Source organism: Pantherophis guttatus, chromosome 4, assembly GCF_059756535.1.
Source record: "Pantherophis guttatus breed Tessera chromosome 4, ASM5975653v1, whole genome shotgun sequence".
Lineage (NCBI taxonomy): Eukaryota > Metazoa > Chordata > Lepidosauria > Squamata > Colubridae > Pantherophis > Pantherophis guttatus.
The window spans coordinates 132,157,628-132,185,043 of record NC_142066.1 but is presented as its reverse complement, the minus strand read 5'-3'; the positions used below and the strand labels follow the sequence as shown (position 1 = coordinate 132,185,043).

General features: G+C 32.4%; 1 protein-coding gene across 7 annotated transcripts in view; it reads right to left on the bottom strand.

Moving 5' to 3' along the window:
- NEBL (nebulette) overlaps window positions 1–27,416 on the bottom strand; it is a 150,301-nt gene that overhangs the window by 61,784 nt on the left and 61,101 nt on the right. For 4 of the 7 annotated variants that reach the window (XM_034402514.3, XM_034402517.3, XM_034402516.3 and 1 more), the window contains exons 1-3: window positions 4,028–4,188; window positions 3,871–3,942; window positions 668–772 (exon numbers count right to left, since the gene is read on the bottom strand). In XM_034402514.3, coding sequence (XP_034258405.2) covers window positions 668–772; window positions 3,871–3,942; window positions 4,028–4,105 — 255 coding nt within the window. In that variant the 5' untranslated portion in view covers window positions 4,106–4,188. Of the gene's footprint in view, window positions 1–667; window positions 773–3,870; window positions 3,943–4,027; window positions 4,190–16,417; window positions 16,482–20,233; window positions 20,341–22,466; window positions 22,575–27,416 lie in introns of those variants that run through there. The other 3 variants (XM_034402515.3, XM_034402518.3, XM_034402519.3) reach the window with 3 other exon arrangements.

Below are 27,416 nucleotides of genomic sequence, written 5' to 3'. Positions count from 1 at the left end.
TCAGCTCTATAAGGTTCATCTAAATTGTTTGAATTTCAACTGAAAGTACTAAAATTGTGTTGCACAGCAGCTAATTTTTAGACCAGCAGATAGCAAATCTTTAACCTTGACATTTTTAATGCACTTAAAAACAAAATAATATTAATTAACTACATCATTTCTTTGAAAAGCTTTTATTTTTAAATAGAGTATATGAATTATATTTTTATTATTTTAAATGTACATCTTTAAATGTATTAAACAATGATGCAATCCAGCTAGGGAACTTTGGTTGTTAAATAGAAATGAAAATATTTTAATTTAAAAAAAAAACACTATACCAAAGTTAAATTAAATGTAAGAAAAAAATCACAGATGACTAAATTTTCTAATACTGTCACTCTTTCAATCCTTTATCAGGTCATGCCTTGAACACAGTTTTTTAATTCCGTATTAACTTTGGTCTCAGTGATGGCATCATGTCATAAAAGTAAATTGACTAAATAGTATCATAATGTAATTCCATGAACTGTGTGACCCTTGACAGGCTGGAACTTAATCAGGAGGAGGCATAATGAAAGAAATATGAGAAGAGAGGAAAAGGGACTGCATTCTTGTGATAAGTGCTAGTTTGTAAATCATAGAACCATCAATATAACAAACGAAGATTGCAAATGTTCTGCCTTACATCAGAAGTAACAGCAGATATATTTTTCTCATGTGTCAGCTGTAGAGTATCAGCCACATATGTCCACCTGCCTTTTGATTTTTCATATTCTTCTTTATAACGGACCTAAAGAGGATTTTTTAAAAAGTGGGTTAAAAGAAGGAATAGAGAATAAAAGGAATTTTTATTTTGACAGGACCAAAGGAGAAAAAAGGAATATAATCTTGATTCATAATTCCTGATTAAAATGAAAGACGAATATAATAATATAATTTAATTTTAACTTAAAAAATGTGCATAATTATAAGACTACACAAGTTTAGAACAGCTAACAGATTTTAAATGACAGGAAAGCTCATATAGACAGAAGCTGTGAAGTATTCATAATTATGGCCATTTTATCTGTGTCACTGAAGCATTTCAGTGGAATTGCTGTAAGGGGATTACCTAATATTAAATCATGCATATGATTACTGTAATGTGTCCCTTGAAAGGAGGACACCTAACTTCGTGGGATTCTCTTTCTTTGTTTACCATTCCTATTAGCAAACTGAAAATCACAATTCTAGAATAAAAATAGGATTTTTATCAAATAGAGCAGTGCACTAACAGACGGAATATTTATTGAAGGAATTAATCTCCCACCGCAACAGAAACATCTTTAAAGCCACTAAATGCTTACTACTGTAATGCTAGCTGAATATGAATTGCTGGAATTTTCTCTTTCTTCAATGTAAGAAATAAATGCTCACTCAAACTTTCTGTTTTCTTTGAAGCACTGTCTGCGGCAGGTGACAGGAGGGTTCAAATTGGAAGACTATATTGCAATACTACAACTCAAGTCTCACCCTTTCAATATATGCATTAGCGTGTTGTTTATACATACACAAGAGGTGAATCTTGTGCTATTATGCTGCTTTCATCATTTTGACATAAGTAGCAAGATCCTGCAAATGTGAGATTTGTCCTTGAGGTACAATGCATTAATATTACTATTCAATGACAATATATTAATTGCAATGCTCCCAGGGTGGGAGAAAAAAAATAAAGGCATATTTTTAAATTCACGTCTAGATTAGCGGTGAACTTTAAAGAAACATATTTTGCCCTGTGGCTTAAATCTACCTCATTCAAAGCTTGAGCCAATGCTAGAAAAAGAGAGGGTAAGCAAGGACATCTTAACATTTTTGTGACCGCCACTTAGATTGTGCTGGCTGAAATCCAACAGAGTTCCATTAAGCCAGAGCAAAGAGCTTTGGAAAAATCAATGACCTATGGGCAGAACGCTCTTCATGAAAGGTGATTATTTGTTTCATATTATCCATACTAGTCCTGACAAGCTTCCAATTCTTTTTAAGCAATAAAGGCAAGAACAACAATCACTATCCTACCAGGCTCACTAAAGTACAGAATTATTTGAAGCAATTGCCATTGAAATTAATAGAACGTTAAAAAGGGGAAAGAAGAAAGTACAGGCATTAAGTTGCTTTTAGTACATTTTTATCAAGAAAAGTTGGCATTATTGCCCTTTATTACTATTAGCAGCTCTGCAATTCAGATTAAAGATTATAATTCAATTATGTCTTCCGAACCACAGTAATGCCACATTGATGTGTTACAATGTCACACTTGCAAGCTCTGTGTTTTCATAACTGTGATATGACATTGTATGCATATTTTATCATTTGTCACCCTTGCTCCCCTCCTGCATACACTTATAGGTAGTCCTCAATTTATGATCACAATTGAATTGGAATTCCTGCCATTGGAATTGGTTGGTACAATCATAAAGCAAGTCATTATATGACCAGACCCAATGTTATGACCATTTTTACCATGGTTGTTAAGTGAATCCAGTTTCTCCAACTGACTTTGCTTATTGGAAGCAAGTTGGGAAGATCACACATTTACATGACCACAAGAACGTGGCAAATGTGAGCCAGTTGCCAAGCACCCAAATTGCAAATACATGACCCACAAGGATTGTGTAACAATCACAATTTCAAACCAATATTAAACGAATGACCATAAATCAAGGATTACTTGTGTAGCTCTGGCTCTAGCTAAGTCATTATATACAAAGCTGGAGTCAATATAAAACAATTCTCTTTCTTACAAAGATAAATTACAAACAACTCAAAATAGCAAAAAGGCAAAGCAATATGGCATAAACTAAACATAAGGGTACCTGACAATCATACTTTATAATTTGCTAAAGCATTCCCAATTAATCAAGTAACAACAAAATAACCATTCAATAAAACATAAGAAAATTAAACTAAAATTAAGCAGGCTAGATAAAAAAATGGAAGGAATGCATTAATCTATTAATTCTGCAATATTCATTTAAGGAAAATTATGAAAGAATTTGAATTATTTTAAAACTTATCCAAACTAAAACTTTTAAAATTGACAGGAACAAAGGTTCTCTTGACTATGTCTAAATTAAGTATGTCAAATGTAAAGTTACAATACAACAATGACAATTTAAAATTTTAGATTTGTTTTAATGGTATAATCAGGAAAAACAATTAAATTAAAAATACAACTGGCCAGGAGGAGATAATATTGCAAAGATCTGGAAATCAGAGTTCTTAAAATACCTAGGACTATTTTAAATATCTTCTTCTTCAGCCAAAAAGATCCCAATATAATTATATGCCAATATGTTCTGAATAATCCTATATTAGGATAGGATAGGATAGGATAGGATAGGATAGGATAGGATAGGATAGGATAGGATAGGATAGCATAGCATAGCATAGCATAGCATAGCATAGCATAGCATAGCATAGCATAGCATAGAATAGCATAGAATAGCATAGAATAGCATAGCATAGGATAGGATAAAGGGAAAGGGAAAGGGAAAGGGAAAGGTTAAAAGGGTATGTCCAATTCCACTATATTAGGGAATAATACAGATACTTTGAATGTATTATTATTATTATAATACATACCTCGTTCCATATCTAAGAGGTTCCTAAATAGGCATGTGCATACCTATCGTTCCTATCACATTTTAATTTTTTTTTCATTTTGCTTGTCTGAATTTGTAATTTTTATTCACGAATAAATAAAATAAAATACATGAAACATTTTCAGTATCAATGTTGTTCATTTTGCTCTTAGAGCAATGAATATATTTGAAGCAATATTTACGTATCTAAATATCAGGGTAGAAATGTTATATAATGAATTAAACTAGGACGGAAAATCATACTTACATTACTTATTATCTCTGTGCACTTTTTTGCAAGTTCCATGTTTTTATCCTCAATGACAGGTTTAAGGAACATCTATGGGGAAAGTATTTCCAAAAGTGAGTACAAATCTTAAAATAAATCTTTTTCACACTTTACAGAATAGATCACAGCCACCTACTATTGTATCCTCCTCTTCTTCATCTTCCACCACTTCCTCATCTTCATTCTTTGTAGATTCCTGAAAAGGCATTCTCATTTTTTGTTCTTTTAGAAAGATGGCAAGGTTCAGTAATAAAGCAGCTTATGCCCTGCACCATTTGAATTCCTTGTGTCACTCTGGTCTCATGGCTAGCTTCATCTCACTGAGGGTTTCTTCCTTATTTAGGCAACACTTGAAAGTCTTATCTGAACAATGTAGCATGAAGTGAAAAGCATCAGATGTCCTTCGGGTAAACATTCTTGAAAAACAGCCTAGTTTGATGCCCTTGAAATTTATTGACTCGTGAACTGCACTTCCTATAATTCCAAATAAGTAGAGCCATATTTGGCATGACATAGGAAATGATCTCTTTAAAACAACAAAAAAAATGTTTTTGCAAATATCTGAAGATCTTCTTAATGAAATATGAGCTATATGTATTATGAAACTTATTAACATGAATAAAAATGAATTATTAAAATAAGATGGTTCAGAAATCGTTGGCAATTTGCTGAAGTTGGTATAGGTGATCCACAAAATTGAGCCCAAAATTTCCGTTGCTAAGCGAAACACTTGTTAAGTGAATTTGCCCATTTTACAATCTTTTTTGCTATGGTTGTTATGTTATGTTATGTTATGTTATGTTATGTTATGTTATGTTATGTTATGTTATGTTATGTTATGTTATGTTATGTTATGTTATGTTATGTTATGTTATGTTATGTTAGTAACAAGGTTGTTAAATGAATCTGGCTTCCCCATCGACTTTGATTGTCAGAAGGTTATAAAAGGTGATCACATAACCCTGGAACACTGCAACTATCATAAATATGAGTCAGTTGCCAAGCATCTGAATTTTGATCACATGACCATGAGGATGCTGCAATGGTTGTAAATGTGAAAAACGGTCATAAGTCACTTTTTTCAGTGACATTGTAACTTCAAACAATCACTAAATGAACTGCTGTAAGTCAAGGACTACCGATAATCAGAGCTAAATCATTAGAGAAATCTATTAATGATCTGTAAATTTCTTCTCCATTACAGAGAAGAGTTGCAAACATGTAAACAAGCATTACTTTACAAATATTTCTACAGGTTTCCAAAAACTTGAATTGCTCCGTATCAAAGATTATTGTAGCAAACTGTTTTTTACATCATGACTAATTTTCCTGTAAACATATAACTTAAAGAACTAGGGGTGACATGATATGTTCCAATAACTCAGGAGTTGCCACAAAGAAAAGGGGGTCAAACTATTCTCCAAAGCACCTGAAGGCAGGACAAGAAGCAATGGATGGAAACTAATCAAGGAGAAAAGCAACCTAAAACTAAGAAAATTTCCTGACAGAACAATTAACCAAAGGAACAACTTGCCTCCGAAAGTTGTGAATTATCCAACACTGGAAGATTTTAAGAAGAGATTGGATTTGTCTGAAATGGTAGAGGGTTTCCTTCCTGAGCAGAGGTTTCGACTAGAAGACTTCCAAGGTCCCTTCCAACTCTGTTATTCTATTCTATTCTATTCTATTCTATTCTATTCTATTCTATTCTATTCTATTCTATTCTATTCTATTCTATTCTATCCTATCCTATCCTATCCTATCCTATCCTAAAGTATTCATTTTTAATTAATTAAATTAATTAATTTAATTTGATAATCTTAACAAGCAAAGTGATTCTACAGAAGGATATCTAAGATCTTCTTAAATATATTATAATAATTCACAGAATGCAAGTTTTTCAGAATAACTTTGGTTCTCACCTAGGACATCGGTTGAAAATGCTAGCGCATTCTGCACTGTTACCATAATTAAAATATCAGCTCCACTGCTCTCTCTCATTCTCATGAAACTGCTTAAGTCTGCTTATATTTCTTTGAGATTGGCCATCAGAATGAATGTTCAGAATGTTCAGAATGATCAATATTCATTATTCCAGAAAAGACTGAGTATATGTTACTGTTTAACAGTGCATTAACTTCTTTCTATCCATTTTATACATTCTTCATCTCATCCCATGATAAATTCAGCACAGTTTGCATGTTCATATGTTAGTCGTTACATTAATTCATGGAAGCACTGGATCTTATTGAAATAAATGATATACAATGAACTGAAAAATGTAATAGCGCGCAATAATTAGGCAAGAATTTAGGCTCCCTACTAAGAATAATACTCAATAAGGAAACATGGTTACCTTGACAACTGGGACAAGATGATAAATATGGCTCTTTTCTTCAGCCTCCTGAAAAACATAATCTTATCTACGCCTTGTCAAATATCTATTTTATAATGTCCATATGACATTCCAAAAGACAAGACTGCTGTAACTCTACCATATACTTTTATTAAACGATTTGTTATTAGTTGTTGGCAAAAAAAAAAAATGTGCTGCCTAGAAACTATTTGTTTAGTTTTTGTTTTTCATCTCCCACTTAGGATGTTTTGTTTTGAAAGCCCTTAATCAAAGTGCACGAAACATTAGATTTCACAGCTGACAAACATCTGTTCAGGAATATATTTAGTGTTGGCTTAAGATATTATAAACAGTATATTAAGATATTATAAAAAATATTTTAACTGAGCATATTTTTTTCTGAAAACAGTGCTCCAAAATTCCTAAAAAGATTAAAGCTAAAGGGAATTTACCCCCCCCTTTTTTTTAATGGACCATTTTTCTTCCAAACTTTTATTCCGATGTTTCATGAAGCTTTATAGCAGGGATGTGTAACAGAGGCATTTTCAATGAGGGGGGTGGGTATAAGGGGGTCAAAATGGTTGGCATCCACCCTGAAGTTCAAAGAAGGATCCAAAGTAAAAGATGGATTCCAGGACTGACAAAGAGTTAGAATCATAAAGACACATCTATTACTAGTTTATGTAATTATAACTGAAAGAAAGGTTTAATTTAGATTTTAAAATTTATATCCAAAGAATTTTGAATATAATATAATGCCTGAACAATGGGAAAACCTGTGGACAAAGGGTTTAAAATTTGTATTAAATTGTAATTTAAAATCATGTACTGTTTAACATCCAATAAATTGTCAAAGATATATAAATTTCATAAATTTCAAATGTATGTTGGAAATGAAAATGAAAAGAAGGAACTTTTTACCATCTTTGGTGGATTTGTGATAAAGCAATACTGGGGTAAGATTCATAATTTTATACAGAAGATTCTTAAAGTGAATATAAAAATCAAACCAGAGGCTTTCATTTCAGTCTTAATGGACAAAGAACTTGAAAAAAATCTGGAACGTTGCTGTTATATATGTTGATTGAAGCAAGAATGCTTTCTGCACAAAGATGGAAAGATACTTTAATACCCACAATGAATGGCTGGAAAAACTAATGGAACTTGCAGAGATGGATAAATTAACAGCTTTAATCAGAGAAAAGAACTTTCGAACTTTGTTTCTATTTGGAAACCACTGCTAGTTTTTGTGCTTTAGTTGGAAGAAAATGAAACTTGGATTTTGCTGATTACCATAGATAAGTTTGTTGTTATAGAAATGGCTAGTACATATTAAATAAAGTAAAAAGTTGATACTGTAATGTTAACATTTTATTTTCCTTTACTAAGAGTTGGAAGCCAATGCTTTTCTTTTTTACCCTACACTTGTTTGCACTGCAATAGTGCTTGATGTTTTTGTCCAGCAAACAAAATAAGATAGAATAAAAAACATAAATAGAATTTGGAGTGACGTAGTGCTTCTGATGCTTTTTAAAACTTATTTAACAATAAAAACTGAAATTAAAGTTTGTAAAAGATTTCACACGTTTATCTTTAAGCTGAGGGTAAAAGTTGGGGAAATTTCTAGTACTATAATATGAAAAAGAAAAGGGAATTTGAAATCCTATAATAAATAATTATTTATGGCATGGACACAATGTATAATGAATCATGTTTGGGCTACAGAACCCAGTGCTAAAAGCAAAAAAAAGTTTTTAAAAAGCAATTATTTAGTAGGCAGCATCATTTTTTAAAGTGTAGCATTGTAATTATCTTGATTCTTAAAGAACTATAATAATTGTAGTGCTAGAAATGCATTATTTAGCATAAAATGTATAGGATTCTCTAAACTAGAACAGAAAAACCAAAAATATTCCCAGAAATCTGTCAAAAAAGAGAAATATTACATTTACATTTTAAAATATAAAACAACAAGTAGAATAGATTTTATTATGGTAAACTGGGAGAAGCTTTAAAGGGGTAGATAAGAAGTTCAGAAGAGGGGGGGAAAACAACTAACCTCAGTAACAGACTTTTTTGATTACTAAGAATTGAATGAATAGTAGAACAAAAACCTAGCATGAATATAAAGTTATCATGGCAAGATTAAAAATAAGGGGAAAGATAAAAAATATATAATCCAAAATAAATTACAAACTGAAAAGATAAGTAGAATAGATTTTTTTCAAACCAAAAGTTTCTTTATTAATGTTAACATATTCAGACTGTCACCAGAAAGTTAATTTCCAGGAAGGTTAAGGATATACTGGGATGAGCTCTTAGGCTTTTATCACTATGATGATCTCATAGCTTGCCTTTCAGTTTTTTTAAAAAAAAAACACTAATGCAATGGCTGCTTGAATCCGTAATACCAAGCTTTGTGGATTTTTCTAGACCAAAAGGAGTATTTTAAGTGTCAGCACAAGCCTGAAGATAATAACCTGTAAATCAAAATGGCAGGGTCTTTGCCAGGAGACAGAAAAGGGAAATGTCAAATCTTATTTCTTCATAGCTTTTCCAAGGTGAAACTTTATTTTATTCCCTAACATTTAAATCTAGCATTCATTAATCTTGCTTCCCTGAATTAGCCACCAAGCAATTCCATATTTAATGTTCCCTAACTGAAGCTAGAAATTATTTGAGAACAAAATAATTTGATTTTTTTTCTTATAACCTATCTTCCATTTTTAAAATTTAATTAATGTTCATACTCTGAATGGTTTTAAGGGAACAATCTTATTTTCAATATTAAACCACTTTTTGATCAAACACATTTTACCAAATATAGGGAAAAAATTCCTGTCTTTTTTTAAAACAGTTTTACACATAAATATTATACCCAGGATGTTGCTCAAGAATATTTTTATAAGATTCTTTAGATCTTTGGATTAACTTGTATTTTAAAAAATTATATTCTCCATTCATTGTTCCAATATAAGTGCAGAGGCAAAATTAGTAATATAATCTTGTGTTACTGATTATGATATGTATTTACATTCATTAGAACCAGCATTTTAGATATGTACTTATTTTTATGATGCAGTTTTACTGAAGTATTTGGGGGCAGTAAAGCAGGGAACAAGAAAAAAGCCAAGTTCCAATTCATAATCTAAATCAAATTTATGTAATACATAAAGAACTGGACTGGATTTTCACTAGTCAGGGAAAAAGATGTGGGAAAATAATAAGTGGTAGATTGCATATCTTAAACTAATCTGCATTACATCTTCGGTACAGTAGAAGAGAACTATTCCATTGCCAGTGTTGAAAAAAGTCCTATTGTGAAACCAAGAAGTTTCTGTATGTAGATTTGGGCCATTCTATATATACAAGGTCAACTATGCATATAGAGTTACCTTATACATTTGTCATGATATTATCTGCTTTAGCAATGACTCTTCAAAACTCAGTTCTAGGCTTTCCATTGACAACTACCTGCCTTTTTAATGAGAAACATCAGTGACTGTACCTCACATAGAAATCATGTCCCCCATGTAAAAGGTTTTACTAAGACCTTATAATAATTCAAAATGATTATAAACATGTTAGAAAGCCTTATACTGCACAATTTCAAAGTAGAGTAATTCTGTATTATTTTCATAATGCGCACAAAACCCCGATTACAGACCCTAAGCTGTATTTTTTGGAAGGCATAATTATCTTTCTTTAAGTGCACAAAATTAAAGACATCTCTGCTTCATAACCTAGCCTAAAGCAATACACAATCTCAGTGTATGATATCATGAAATATATCATCAGAGTAACAATAGGGATAATGGCTGCTTCGGTACTGTTTGATGATTCATGCTAGCCTTTCCACTCACTTCTTGACCCTGTCTATCATATAACAGAGAAATGTGTTTGAGTTGAAGATATATTATAGTTGTCATTAGATTAAATGCAGTATATTTGCTTTACTAGGAAGCTACTGTTCTTAAAAACAAATTACTTTCCATTTTTTTGCAGCTCTTTGGCAAGTCCTATCTTTGCCATATTCTTGGAGCATCTTATGATCCTGAAATTAAACTAATGTAATTTTTGTAAAATAATTTTTGTTTTGTTACAATTCCTGGGATGGATTGGGGAAAAAAATTCCTAGTTATAATGTACAGCACAATATACTGTTTACAATGTTACAAAAATGTGATCATCAATCAGAAAACCTACTTGTATCACTTATATTTATAATATGTTATATGTTCAATGAAATATATAATAGCTGAATTAAAATCTGGAAAGCCAGTTTTATTTAGGATTCAGGAATTATTCACTTTGTATTCACTTTGTCACTTTGTCAAGCTTTTAACTGTTAATTTTCAAAATGGGAAAAATTATGAAAAAAATTCATGTATAATATAAGGAAATTTTTTTATAAATGTTCATAATTTATATTTTAATAAATATATATTTATTAAAATATATTTTAATAAATATATTATATTTATATAATATATATAAATATAATATATATATATATTATATACTATATATATAGTATATTTTAATAAATATATAAATATAATATTTATATATTATTTAAATATATAATATTAAATATTTATAAAGGGCCCTGAAAATGTGATCTTCCAGGAAACTTAGGGATCCAATTAGGAAACCTTTATGATAACTTTACTGTTTTAATTAGATGTTTTTATCCCTCAATCTTGCTCTTATTTATTTTTTAAGAGTTTGTGCCTATCTCACTGCATGTGACTGCCCAGAGTCACATGCAGTGAGATAGGCAGTCATATAAATTTGTTAAATAAATGAATGAATGAATAATATATTTTATAAATGGTTCATCTATTAGTGACCAAGATGGTTCTATCTTGGTCACTAATCACCAAGATAGAAAAAAGCATACAGTATAAACACAAATATTGGAAATGCCATAACAAGTTTGAACATTTGAACATATGTATTGGTAATGTAAAAAAGCTCAAAAATACTGGAAACCAACTGATCAAAATATTTTTAAAAAACCCTAAATATAAAAATGAAACTGAAGTCACAGATATTTTATTAGGTATAATTCAGGAAATCATACCTATATTAATAAATTAGAAACGTAATAAATGAAACATATTACAATTTATTATATTGGCAACAATGTTGTAAAAGACAAACCTTGCTGACAACATTAGATTGGGAAACTAGAATTGATGAACATGCTACAATCATAATTGACAGCATATATCTGTAATGGAATTTTACAATCAGATTCAAGCAGAACATTGCGCAGCAAGACAAATTTAGACACCTGGAATATGATTTCTAGGATTTAAATAGAAAATAGCAACAACCTTTAATGTTTAATATAAGTATATATATACGAATAAAAGGGAAAAGTAGATGTGTCCAGAAAATATTTTCATAATATTTTTAATCTATATTCATTATCTGTTTTGTTTCCAGCTATTTTTCTTTTTCTCTTTTGTATTTCACTTTTTCAACAATTTTTTAAAAAAAATTTTTAAAAGAAGGGATAAAACAACTAATTCTCAGTTACTGCAGCTGAATATAATATTTTTGAGTATTACTGTTTTATTGAATAGATAATTAACCGGGCAACAGATGTCCAACTCATCCTAGAATAATTTATTTTTTTCCCCTCCTGCTGTGGCTGTCATTTGTTCCACGTCACTAATAAATTTCTTTTCTTTTAACTAATATGAAGTACTCCCAGGTATCAATTAAAATCACTTTAAAATAATTATCACAACAAAATACGCAAAATTTACACATAAGAAAAGTATCTTTAAGTGCAAATATTCCTCAACATACAATCACAAATGGTTGTGATTTTGGTTTCCCCCCACAATCTCTGCCCTTTTGGCCATCCAGCACTTTGTCTTGCAGGGCAGCAAGCAGCTCCAAAATCCTGCAGCTCTGGGGCTGCTTACCATGCACCAGGAAGCTGCACCCACCAGAGCCCAGTTCCAGGAAAAGAAGAAAAAGAAGGAGCTGCAGCCCCCCTAGTGGTGGTGGTGATTGTGGTGGCGGTGATGGAAAAGGAGCAAGGGGAGGGGAGGAAAGAAGGACAAGATAAATTCTTTAACTTTAACAGAGCCTGATAGTACAGTGGACTAAAGCACTGTTATTAACATTTGCTGCTTGCAATTACTGCAAGTTTAACTCTCACCAGGCTCAAGGTTGACTCAGCCTTTCGTCCTTTCAAAGGTAGGTAAAATGAGGACCCAGATTGTGGGGGCAATAAGCTGACTTTGTATAAATATACAAAAGTATGAAGACTATTGCTTAACGCATTGTAAGCCGCCCTGAGTCTCCGGAGAAGGGCGGCATATAAATTAAAGCAAAAAAAAAACAAAAAAAAAACTTCAGATATATGAGAACTTGAATTTTACCTCTGTGCCTTTCAATATACGAAAAAGGTTCTTTTTCCATTGTACTGGTTGTTAGTGAGGTATAAAGGTTCAATAAGTGGTACGAAACAGGTATTCATTAACTTCACATCAAAAAAATTTCCTTCGTGATGTATAAATTGTTAATAACAAAAAATATTTCTGAAAACGTATAATTTATATGCCAAAAGCTTAGACCATTAAAGAATAAATTGTAAACGGCATATTATAATAGAAATATGTTAAAATTTCAAGTTATTTCAGATTTTTTTCTTTCTGAAACTTTTATTTATTTGTTTGTTTGATTGCTTGTTTGTTTGTTGGTTAGTTTATTTATATTTCCAGCCAATCCATCTCCCTCAAGGAGGGGCTATTTTCCCCATAATTAATTGAATAATATTTATTTGGGGTGCTTGACTATAAATAAAATGTGTTGTTGTTGTTATTTTTATTATACAACATCAGTACACTTGACTTCTGCATGCTACTTTTTATCAAAAGCCAGCTCTTATTAATTAAACAGCAATTTGCATAAAGTTTCCAAAACTATTTTCCTAATAGTTATAAATGCAAAAAAAATTAAGAAGTCTCTACCAAATGTATGCAAGATTTTCTAGAGAGATTTTCTAGATCATTATGGCTCAAAACTTAAGCCTTTCCATTTTCTCAAAATATCTCCAGAATGGGTAAAGCCATCTTCTCATTTTGGGAATTTCACTAGATTTATAGATGCTTAAGATAATCATTCACAATTTAAACCTCTTAAATGTTCTTTTCAAACCAGACACTGATCTCAATGCTTTTAGAGGACAATCCTGAACAACCTGAACAAACTATGGAGTGGCTTCAATATCCTAGGATAAATTCAATATCCTAGGGCAGTGATAGCGAACCTATGGCATGTGTGCCAAAGATGGCACACAGAGTCATATTAGTGGGCACGTGAGCTCAGCTGTGACACGCATGTGTGCACTAGCCAGCTGATTTTGGGGCCTTCTGGGACGACCGGAAGTAGGGAAACAGGCTGTTTCTGGCCGCCTGGGGGGTGGGGAAGGTCCGTTATTCACTTTCCCCAGGCTCCAGAGTCTTTCTAGGAGCCTGGGGAGGGCAAAAACGGTCTTCATCATCTCCACCCCGGAGACTCTCCAGAGGCCAGAAATGGTCCATTTGCAAGTTGGCAAACGGGCCGTTTCTGGCCTCTGGAAAGCCTCCGGGGGGTGGGGAAGGCTGTTTTTGCCTTCCCCCAAAACAGCCCTCCCCAGGCTCCTAGAAAGGCTCTGGAGTCTGGAGAGATTGAAAAACGGGCCTATCGGACCAACTGTGCCATCATGTGCCAAAAGCAGGGGGAGCATGGGGGGGCGCAAGCACATGCACGGGGGGCGGGGCACATAGAATTATGGGTGTGGGCATGCATGCGCGCAACCCCCTCCCCCGCACGCAACCCTCACTTTTGGCACACGATGGCAAAAGGGTTAGCCATCACTGTCCTAGGAGAAAAGACACAGTTCCTGTTTTGACAAGACAGAAGCCAAAAATCTCTTGGTCTATCTGCCTGTACCCTTTTAATACAGTAATATATTGTACATGAGATTACCATACAAATTGAATATTGGCTAAATGGTACATCTGTGCCTGCATGCTATATTTTCAGGCTGCAAAACCATCCCGGTGCACAAAAATGAAATATTATTTTAATATTGTAACAAAATATTGTTTATGCAATACTTTGAATAAATGCATGCACAGTCCAAGTTTGAGGCAAACTATTTTCATTGTCTATATAATACTTAATAGTTTCTCTGAACGTCCATTCTTGTATTAATACAATTTCATTCGACCTACATGAATGAAATAAGGAAAGCAAGTTTAAAAGTATTCCAAATTCATATCACAACCTGCCTCCTTATTTAACAACTTTGAATTCCAATGTCAAGAAGACATTAGTCTAGACTCTACAAGGACACTCAGATTGGAATCACATATTGTGCTAACTCATCAAGTTGTTGTTCCATGCATAATGACTACATTTGTAAGTCAATTTGATAAAATTAATGAATAAATATATAAATCCAAATACATACATAAATGGAAAATCATTAATTTATGCAAAAAAAAATCTCAGTTATAAGGCAAAGACTTTCAAAAATGAAAAAAGTCTTTTAATGAAGATTAAATGTTTACACAGCCAAGTTGTTCCATAAGAAATTAAATTCAGAAAAAAACAACCATAATAGGAAAATATTTTTAAAAAGTATATTGCCCTATGCCAGCCAGCACCTGGGTGGAAAATGGAAGAGTATTCTATTATTACTTTATGCACAAAGCCATTGGATAACTTTGGACCAGTCTTGGTCCTAAGGAGAAAACAAAAGCAAACCATTCTGACAATGTTGGGTAGAAAACCACAGGGATTTTTCATCTGGCATCTAAACTGACTCAGAACCCAAAGTTTTATAAGCATTTCTTTATTAAATTCTCTACTTTTCTAAATGTTTTTTAAAAGTAACTTTTGATTTGATTTCATGACAGAATACATATTTAATTTCCAAAATTCAAGTTCTGGATCTTAAGTTTAAACAATATTAACAAGGCTAAAGCTAGATCTGTGCCACAAATCCAGGAGAAGCTTTAGCTGAGCAGAATACTGTCTATTTCAGCATTTCCCAAGCATAATTTGTTCAACAAGTGAATTTCATATAGACTGGAAGGGAAGTATAATCAATAAATGTGGAAAGCGGTAAATGAAGGAAGCTAGGCTATATTAAGAGTAAGGACAACTTAAAGCAACTCTTTGTATTTTAATCAGTTTTTATTTTAAAAATTAAGAATAAGTTAACCCCTAATCTTAAGAATACAAAACTGTTGATACACCTGGATCAATTTTTCAAGAAATCCAATTAACAGACATATAGAGCTCTCCAAAAAAAGAGAGAGAGAGGAAGAGAGGGCCTCTACAAATAGAACTGAATTTGACTGTAAGTTAAAGATTAACTTACTACACTATGAAATGAACTTAGAGAGGAAGTGAGGGAGGTTTTCAAAAGAAAATCATCATTTTTCTTGATTTCACTTCATCTTAGGCTTCAATAGGAATATAGCTGAGTACATAAAATACACAAAAGAGAGTGCTAATCTGGCTAGAGAGTGCCTAACAGAGAGACTAAGGAGGCCTTTTAATAGTTATGTTTCACAAATGAAAATCTCTGAGGGTAAGAGTATATTGATTGCATCTTTGTTGTTAGTATAGATATGCCTCAATCAACTTATCTCTAATATTCGAATACCAAGACTGCAAAAAATACCATTTCTGCACAAGATAACGGAATCGCTCCATTTTAAGTTATTTTGATATAGTAGATTTTTATTAGCTTCAATTCTCCTTTAAAGAAACTTACTTTTCTCTTTAATTACATTTTCATTGATGAATGTACATGGCACTGTATTATATTACATTTTGCATCAGCCTTAAATCTGACTACTCTGATAGATAGATACTATGATAAAAGAATTCAGTCTTGCTTCAAAAATGTGTCAGGAATCAAGAGTAGCACTGGGTTAATAAATAAATGAACAAACAAAAAAAGTCAAATTCAAACAATCAAATTCTATTTGAAGTAGAACGACAAGATATCAATATTATGCATCTCTTTTAACACAACAGATATGCTTTTCTAGTCACTAGGGAGTTGATGAATCATAAAAATGCAATAAATAATTCCAAGGTCAAGGCAAACATAACTAGTCAGTAGCTGATGAAAAATAATTTTACCCTCTTTTTCCTTGTCTCCCCTTGATCCATTATTGTATCCTCCTCAAATATAAACTTTTCTGACCTTGGAGAGGAAAAAAAGGGGATAACAATAATTAACAAGTAGGTCAAAAACAATTCAATCTGCAAATAAAGACTTCTTAAGCAAATACTTTTTTTTACAAATGTCACCTATATTTTCTTTTTTTTCTTTTAAAGTTGATTTGAGTAAGAATTCTAATAGATCAATGACCACAGAAATTTTAAGCAGGTAATATACAGTAACCATTTTTCACTAAGACTACCTTGACAAGTGGCAGAGAAAGCAATCCATATTTACTTCAGTCCCTGTTCAGATGCAAACATTTTTCTTTCAAAGTAAACTTATATGAATGTTATTTGATTGGCACTGCTAGCTAAAAAATATACTTCAAGAATTATAAATAAAAAATGACTGAAAACATTCATACAGATGTAACCAAGTGAACAGGCCTATCACTTATATTTTGTAATATTAATTTTTCAGTTAATCTTTTTACAGCATACTATTCAAGCAGGGATCCCCTACCTGTGAGCCATGGCCCACTACCAGGATATGGTTTAGCAGTGTGGTCAAGCGGTATGAGTGGCGGGCAACCCCACTCACACGAGCAGCGGGCGCTAGCACTCACAGCCCCACTTACTTGAGTGGTGGGCACCAGTGTTTGCAACCCCAGTTACACAGGCGAAGGATACTGACACTCGCAGCCCCACTCACATGAGTGATGGCCATGTGCACCTGCAGCTCACACAAAACCATCCCGTCTTCCTACCTCCCCCCTCTCCAGGCCACCAACCAAGAAAGTTTGGGGAACACTGTATTAGAGGGAGAGATACAAGTTAGACTTAATTAATTACTTAATTTGCCAATTAAAAATATTGAATGAAGAATGAAAAAAAGGGGTCCTGAACTAGTCCATGCCCAACCCAAAATGTTGCAGATCTTTTGATCCATATGTAGAATGAAACATGGCTATTTTGTACCAGGTAGACTAAAATGTGATTGATCTGGAATAATATATTGGAAGGAGGTGCAGAAAAAAGCCAAGACTAGAAAGGCACTAGCAAAATTGAGGGATGACAGGTTGGAAAGATATGTTAGGGGAGGTAAGTACGATATTGTCAACCCTGAAGCTGATCGGACTGAAGCCATCTTGAGGTTTCAGTGCTGCCACACTGGAGCGAGGGGGGATTAGAGATAGCTGGGGCTGTGTAGTCAGAATAAAATACTTTCTCTTGGGAACCAAGGATGTGTTGTCATACCTGGTTGGAGGAAAGAGGAGTGATGTCACCAGACCAGCGGAAGCTGCATTGATTGGGCCATGTGACTGATTGTTTGGGATTGAGGGAAAAACTTTTACTTTTAATTAGGTGAAAACCAAGGGGCTCCTCAGAGTTGGTTTTCATCAGATATGTGCCAATATGATATTTCCAATAAAGCAATTCTTTGAGGAATTCACCTGCCTCGGAATTTTTGCTTGCGATGGATCTATTACTTGGAACCCTGATAGATATATTGGTAGGATATGTTGCACCAGAATTCTGTTTCTTAGTGCTGATGTCATTGCAGTAAAGAAGAGGGGCATAAGTTATACATTGAGGCAGCATAAAGGAAGGAGGGAAGAAAAACTAATTTAATAGAACTTTCAGAAAACTGTAATTTGTTCCATCTTAAAAATATATTTTCCTTTTTCATGAAATTTTATTTGATGAAATTAGGAGAATTTTTAGGGGCTTGGAGGGCATGGAAGGCAGAAGTACAGTACTTGCCTGCAGCCATGAAGCTTTGGAGAAAGATGTGGCTACTTTAAAGAATTGTAGACAGTACTATATTTGTTTTCATTTATGCTACAAAGCAACTTTTCTGAATTGTTTCTGAACTGTTGTCCAAAGATTAACAGAATTCTTAACATGACTACATATGATTTTCAAATTCTTATTTTCCTTAATTCCATTTTCTCCTTTCCCCCATATGTCCTTCTTTCAACTTATCTGTGTTCTCCTTTGTCTGTTCAGATACCCAGTAACCATAGGTAAGGCCTTTATAAAGTTGCACACATTGTCAGAGATTCAACTAACTGCTGCTTGGAAGAAAGTTCTGGATTGAATTCCTGCACTTGGCAGGGAAGAGCAAGTAAATAGCGCTCTCTTGTCGTCAAGAAAAACTACAGAAATACATTTATTTCACCAAATTTTTAAATGTTACAATTAATTTTATTTCCTATATTTTATTACAATAAACTTCTGAATGGTTTGGAGAGGCGGCTGGTAATAAATCTAATTAATAAATAAATTGGTTTGGTTTGTTATCCTTTTCTGTCTTGTATTTTAATCATTGCTAGCTGCCTTAAGTATTTACTTGAGCAAAAATGTCATGATTCATACTAAATAAAATGTATATACTATTATCTGATAAATATGAAAGTAAACTATGCACACATAAAATAAATCTGCAAGAAAAAAATTAAATCATAATCTCTAAAAATTGTTTTTCTACAGTTTTTATTTATAATTTTTCATTATCTACTAAAACAGGGTTTCAAATTTTCAGCCTCTTTGTTAAAAACAAAGTCCTGGAATTCCCAGTGTTGGGATTCAAGTAATTTAACAACCGGTTCTCTGCCCTAATGATTTCTTCCAACAATCAGTTTGCCAAACTGCTCAGAAAGTTAACAACCGGTTGTCCCGAAGTGGTGCGAACTGGCTGAATCCTACCACTGGGAAATCCTGATCAAGAGATAAAATTTCTGAAGGTCAGGTGACATTCCACTTGAATATCCACCACTTTTGCAACATCCTAGAAAAAAAAATCTACAATCCAAGCAATTATGATAGGAATGGAAAGTTGAATGTGTTGCAATTTTTTTTTCTGAGCTCCATATGCAGAGAATTTTTTAAATTCTTTTAAACTTTTCTTAGAAAAAAAGAAACCTCCAAAGAGATTGGGGAGGGGAAAACTCTCTGTGAGAGGCTAAAGAAAAAAAAAGACCTTATTGCAACTATTGTTCAACAATAGTTCAAATAAAGGGAGTATAATATACAGTAAAAGTGTTAGTGTACGCTAACTTAGTCGCAATAAAGGTATTCTATGGTTGAGCTCTTCCTTTTCCCATTGACTGCTACCAGTTATACTGGTATTCTTTGTATGGACAAAGAATTTAGAAACACTTAACTACAGATAATTACTTTTCATAATCTATTTTTCATGATATTTATTATTACTTTAAAGTAAGCTAACATGAAATGATGAATGGATTGTATTAAGGTAAACTAATTCTCAATTAGCACCCAAAATAAATTGTAGTAAACTCCAAATGAAATCAAACATTCCTAAAATGTTCTTAGCCACATGGCAGATGGAAAGATAAGGTGCAGTTCACAAGCCCAGAATGAAGCTAAATTCTTTCCTATACTATAGCATTAATCATGATTTAGCTTTACATTTAAATGTATTATTTTATTACTACAGATAAATATGGCTATCTCAATATTTTATTTATCAAACTTAACTTATTTTTAAACCAATATATTTTCTTATTAGTATGCATTTCATAATAATCCTGTTAATGTAAAGCCTTGAACAAATACATTTCTGCAATGAACATACAAATACATTTGTATTAATTATACAATTAATGACCAGAAAAAATATCCACTACCACATAATCTATTGAGCATTAATTCTAAGAAACTGTCCAATAACTGGACTTGAAAATATTTATAAAATGGAAGCAGGTATATTAAGTTTCTCAACTGCATTTCGTGATAACATTTATGATTGTCAAAGAGAAAACTCACCTCAATAAGTGCAGAACAACAATAGTTTCTGTTTAGTTCAGCTACTTCCTCCAATCAGAACATTTAAGCAAACCGCTGGCTTCTTTAGTGATTCTTGGCTAATAGCACTACATGGTATCAAACCAACAGAATTATGAAATAGTCATGAAAACACTTATATGAAAATACCATCACATGTTTTTTTTAAATATAATTTAAAATCTCTTACTTAGATTAAAAATGAATTATTTCATAGGATTTGGTTTCATGCTGCATTTAAAATATAATTATATTCATTTTCTCACACTATTTTTCACTTTCAGTACTCATTATAACCTTTTCTATGAAACACTAAAGAAAGCTAAACAGTGAATTATTATTATTGTGAAAATATCCAGCATAGCAAAATTTATAAGTAACAAGGAAAAAAAATGTTTCTGATTATAAACAAAAGTGTAGTTTGCTGTATTCTTGAATGAACATCATAGGCAGACACCTTGAAAGCCAAAGCAATGTACTCTCCAGGAAAAAAATTAATATTTTGACCTGAAATATTAAAAATACAATAATTTATGAGCATTTCAAACTACACTACACAAATTGGAAAATGCACAGGCAATTTAAAATGTTCATTCAACTATGAAAAGTGAACTAAAATGTCCAAAACTGGTCATTAGAAAAAGCAGTTAATTTATTTAATATTCTTAGAACAATCCATACAAGATATTGAGTTTTTTACTAGGATGACAATAGAACTTTATCAAGTCGCTGATCCTGCTGCTAGGAATTTCTTCTTCAAATGACCACGGTCCTACTGAATTCCAGAGCCATTCCTTTACCTAGTTATAAAATTATATATCTGATATTCAGGTTATGCTGATCTTTTAATGACAAACTTCCATCTTGATATATTATTATTTTGTAACCTTTTCTAAAATTTCCTCAGTATTTTTTTTAATAGCAAAAGACTTTAGTGCAAATGTAACATTTTACAATTATTAATCATTGTTAATACAGTATCTGTAAATCACTGTACACCACACCAAGCAAAGAGTTTTGAAGACCTTTGAAAATAAAGCTGTTATTAAATCCAGCAGTATAATTTTAAATGTTGCTAGTAGCATATTGTTCCTCACATATCTTTTTAATATCCTCCCGAAGTATTCTAAAAACTTACCTCCATTACCTCAGAAAAGAGAGGACAGAAACGTATCTCCTGAATAACAGTTGGGATTATCACACAGCTGCCCTAAATCTTATATGTCAGACTGTATTTGTATAATACACTCCTTTCTTGTCTTTCCTGTTCCTTGGTATTACCAAAGGCTATCAACCATCCTTCTATATCCTTTTTTATATCACTCTAAACATTTTATGGATTTCAGCAGTTCCTCATAATCCAGTATCAGCTTTCCACAGACTTCCTACCTTTGGTTAGTCAAAAGTTGTTCTAAGAACCCCAACAGAAAGAATAAGAAGCTATCGTCTATTTGAATATACTATTTTTCATATTTCAAATTACAAATTTCTATAATCCTCTGGATCTTCATCTGTTTTGTAACCATTTTCATTTTGTAGATTATATTTTACAGTGAATTTACTTCAAAAAATATTATTTACAATGGATTAGAACTAAAATTGCTATCGAAAAGCATTCCTACTCACTATAAGACTTTTTCCACCTTATAACAAAAGAACATTGCATGATAGCAGTATCCCCAGATCAGAAGCCGTATTCTGTTGCACAACTTCTTTAAGACCCAGAGCATTTTCCTTATGCAAAAGTATTCATGTGATAAATCCCAATGCATTGTGGTATTCTGGTAAGAAGTCTTCTATTAGTTCCTCAGCCAAATTCTTAAGAATTTTTCTTCCCCCAATGACAATCCTTTCCATCCAAGCCAGTGTTCCTATTAAATAAAGTAATTCTGCAAGCTAAGTTATTTGGAAAGTAGTTCTATAATGTTTAGCCCCATCTAATTCACAACAGAAAAATATTTGATTGCATTGCACTGAATAAATATCCTAATTTGCCATTTTTAAATAAATTTGATTGGTAATTCTACCTTTAATTTACTTGGAGAGGAAAACACACACTACCAATGTGCTACTTAGTAAAACAAAATTGGGACCACAAGCACACAAAGCATCAAATAATCCAATTCTGAAGCCATACAGACTCAGTTCTGGAAACAATCACTCATCTCACTGTCACTTCCATAATATTTTTTTATGTGTGATCCTTGTCACATACATTACTGATTTGCTCCTGAGTTCTTTTCAGTCTTTGTAATTCAGGTGTGTCAGTAACAATGCTGAAACCTCTTCCTTTGCTTTCTTCAAAGTCTCGCTTGTACTTGACCTATAAATAAGGAAAACAGAGATAGGGCAAGATGTTATGAACTAACGTGTTTGCTTCAAGGTAATTTTAAGTATGAATACAGTGAAAGAATTGCAAGAGTTTTAACAAAAGCTCGACGAAAGCCTTCATTTTTTATCATGCAGAGGTAGTTATTTCAAAATTATAAACAGCAGCAAGGTGGATGGTTTCAATTACAGTAGCAAAGAGTACACCAATGCAATACCTGAAATATCACATTTCTTCATCTTCAAGAAAATTGATCTATTAGGTTGCTAAAAATTGACATCAATTGATGGTACATCAATTTTTTAAAAAATCTGCCACAGAGTTTGTACTGCATAAAATGAGTGGAAATAACACATGTCTGTATTTTCCACTCTTCCTATTCATTTTTAAAGGTTCCATGTTCACAATTTTGAAGAACTGACTGAAAAAAAAAAGTATAATGGCAGTAGTGGAGAAAAGGGAAACAGAAAATGAAGACGTTCCAAAAGATCTAAAAGTATAAAACCTAAATACCAAAGGCTTTGGATAACAAGGGGAGCAACTGAAATGTCTGCCAGATCAGAATAGCTTAGCCAATACCATCCAACATCTTGAGTGAGGGCCAGGCACTGGCAACAGAAAACAATCCCAACTGTGCCCAGGAACTCACACAATTGGCATCAACATCCAAGAGAAGACAGTTAAGTTTGGAAAAGCCCAGCAGTACTGCTAAATCTTTTCCAAAAAGCTTTGGACACTAACATTGGAAAGGCCTAGGTGCCAAAGAAAAAATTGTCCAAAACATGGGTGCTAATATGGAAGGTAGCCTAAAGTACCTCATATTAGTAAAAGCCTTCCAAAGAATATCTGTCTCAAGTGAACAACTCAGATGGCCTTAGGCTGACAAGTCATGGTGAGGCAAGGTGAGTTGGAGAAAGACTGGCATTAGCAAGAAAACAAGGAGAAGGACGTTAAAGCAAAGACTAACTAAAGCAAAATATTGTATACAATGGCTAAAAAGTATGTATATGGAATGGAGATCTATAAAGTAAAGTTGAAAATCAGATAGAGTATAAAATAAGATAGAGAAAAATAGAAATTAGAGAATTTTTAGAAATAAGGAAAATATAGGTTAAGCCCCCTGCTTGCAAAGAAAACAGTCTTATATTTTTCTAATAATCCCAACTGAAGAAAATTGTTTTGCCTCTAGGCTGATTCTGTCCTTTTTTTCCCCAAATAGGACTTGCATAGTCTCTTGCTACATAAATGGTGAGGAGCCGGAGAGGATGGGTAGTTTTAAATTTCTGGGCATTTATATCTTAGAGGACCTCTCATGGACTTATGAATGCTAACATGCTTGTGAAGAAGGCACAGAAGAGGCTGTACTTCCTGAGAATGCTCAGCATCTCAGCATTTACTTCTGTCCTACTATCGCAGCACCATTGAGAGTGTCCTCACATTCTTGCATGGTATGGGAGCAGCTCTGTAGTGGACAAAAAAGCTCTAAAGAGAACAATTAAAACTGGCCAGAATATCATCGGACTCCAGCTACCAACCCTGGACGATATCTTCGAATCTTGCTGTTTGAGAAAGTTGCATAACATTCTCAGAGACATTTCCCATCCTGCTTACAATCTTTTTGGACTGTTTCCTTCTGGCAGAAGATACAGAACAATTAAAACTCGGACCACACGTTTTCTGAATAGTTTTTATCCCAGAGCTATAATTGCAGTCAACAATGAACTAAAGGGCCACCATCAGTGAGCTGTTGGACAGTATTACTTGGTCTGTTGTGTGGATGTTTGGGTGGTTTAGGGGTGGGGAATTGTGGTGGGTGGGAGTGTGTTTGGGGATTATTATGTATTTATTATGGGATTATTATTGGATCTGGTCTTTGGGTGTTAAGTGAATTTCGTTGTATGAGTATACACATACAATTTCAATAAAGTTATTTATTTATTTATTGCTCTCATGTTCTTCAAGGTCATGTAATGGTACTGGGCCTAGAAAAGACTACCGCATTAGGCCAACCAATGTCCAGTTAAATGCAAAAAGAAATAGATGACTGAGAATACTATGCTGTGAACAAAATAATGTCAATGAAATAAATCAAGAGACATCTGTAATATATACATGCATCCATATTAATATCAATGCTTGCTTGAGCATGAATAAACAAGTTCAGTAAATGAAATGATCCACAAAAAGAGCAGAAAGAAAATTTTGGAAAAATCTATTGAGTTAAACTTCCTTTTTTCTCTGCATTCCAATGTTATTTGGATACTATTTACAAACAGATTGACTTTTATCAGTTCTTCCTCTCTTCTCAACAGATTTGGTGTTAGCTTTACACTAAGTGCTACCATTTTTTATCAACCATCTGGTGCCATGAATTCCTGGTGAGGAGCATTGAAAGTAAAATACACCAAAACTATTTTATTTTAAAGAAGGCAAAAAGAAAAGATATTATTATTATTATTATAGTTTATAACAGATGCTTATGATACCAACAATCCATTACAGTAATGCAAATATACGTAGATGCCCCCTAAACTCAAATCCAACATTTTTATCACATTAGAATGTTGAAATATAATAATTTTAAAAGAAAGTTACTTATGTCATTTGGCTTAAAATAAGTTGCCAGATTTTTAATTACAGGATGTAGTAGATACTATGTTGCAACAAATGCTATCTAAAATAACTTGAGCAAAATGGTAATGTTTATATAATATTGTCCATATTCAAACCTAGAAGTCAACTATCTTAGCGTAAAAAGTTATGCATGAACAGATTGGATGTGTTTGGGATGAAAAAAATATGAGAAATGTAAATATGATCTCCACCAGTTCATAATCAGGAGAGGGTCCTAAATAATATGCAAGAATTAAAATATAGTCTAGACTCTAACCTATATTTCTACAATCAAAAAAGTTTAAATTTCTTGTATACAGCTGTGACTATGGAAAACCACATATGTAAGTGATTAACTCATAAGGTGGCTAGTCATTATAATCATACACAGATACTAAAATTTAAAAAAATGAATATATTTGTTCTATATAATATACAGAAAATGTAGAAAAAGTATTTAAAAGAAATAATCATTCTTATTTCTTTAATAGTAAATCTTATTTCTCCACTTCAATTACATCATCTTTCCTACCCTTTTATATATTTTGTCTCTTTAGAGTTTTTGATGTCAAAAACACCACCTTGATTCACACTTCACTGTTTTCAAATTTCTATTTTCATATCAGGATTTCACATAACACCTGAATATTTTCACACCAGTGAATGTGTAAATTAAATGCTCTGGTCTTTCCATTAATCATATGACTCTCAGTGGACCAGTGACTCATCATTTACAACCCTGAAACCTAAATGCTAAATCAAAAGTGCATGAAAGCATCAATTTCATAATACACTATGACTACCCTATCTGGGCTGCAAAAATCCAGATGATCAATATATGGCAATATATATATATGGAGCTTTCCATATCCTTTCTATGCTATTAAGTGTTTGTCTGGAATTTTGCAAAATATAGAAAAATTGCTTCTAAAGAAGGGGAAATTAAACACTGATAAAAAGCAAAAAATAATCATTCAGCTTTGATTGTGAATAAACATATGTGAATGTATTTTTACAGGAGCAAAAGAATATTTAGTATAAGCTATTTTTTAAGAAAATTACATTATGAATGGGAAAAAGAACAATGCAAATTTGACTCACATGTACATTCAAATTTCTCGTTGCTTTTAGAGAATATATGTAACCAGGTTGACCAGTTAATCATTTTACCTTACTTTATTCTATATTGCGTGAATGCCTATTTATATTCATACAACATACTAGAATAAAGGCGGGGAATTATATATCTATTCTTCCTCTTGTAAAGAAGCCCATTGTTTTGGAGTGTAAACAAATATAATTACATGAACTAAAGAAATAACATAACAAAAATACAAAATTTAAATAATATTCAAATTAATTTAAAAGATAATCTAGAAGTAATTCTGCTTTTCTCTTCAGTATTTCACTCATGACATGGATGGAGAGAAGAAGGAAATGGTTATTAAACTGGTCATCATACAAATATGGTAGGATAACTAATACCAAGATAACAATAAATTTGAAAATATCTTGTAAATAAGGCAGTTGATAGAATTCTTGTACTCTATTAAATTGGTTGTGTAAATAAGCGGTGGCAAATGATTATCTTGGCACATTCAAATGTAATACATATTACATAGATAAACTATGCAATTATCAACATAGCTAACCATTGTTGAATCTTATTTTTTTCAAACAATACATGAAAAGGTCAAAGTTTTGCAATGTCCAAGAAAGGAAGCAAAAACATTTTTGGGGATCTGAAGGGTATGCTATTGTCTCCCATAAATTCTGAAATTCTAAACCTTTTGTATGAAAATTGTGTTTAATGAGGGATTGGAATGATGTGGTGTCTCCACAATTAGCTAGAACATCTAGGAAGAAAATTAAATATTTAGATAAGGTAAATTATCAAAAATTTCTTCTTCCTTTGATTTGATAGCTTTAGATAACATATGAAAAGAAAAAAATTGTAACTTTAACAATTCAAGATGTTATCAGCCTCAATGACCAGGAAAATCAATGTTTCCTGGAATTAACTATCTGTTGATTTAAATTCTTAAGTCTTGGTCAAGTAAGTTCTATTTTGCAGTCAGTAATGAGAAAGCTTCACAACAAGGGATTCAATAGATATTCTTCTTAATAAATAAATAATAATGAACAAAATATAATGAACAAAATGTACAAGTGAGACACATGTGTCTATTAACAACATTTGTTGAGAGTGTGGTGGTATAGAGT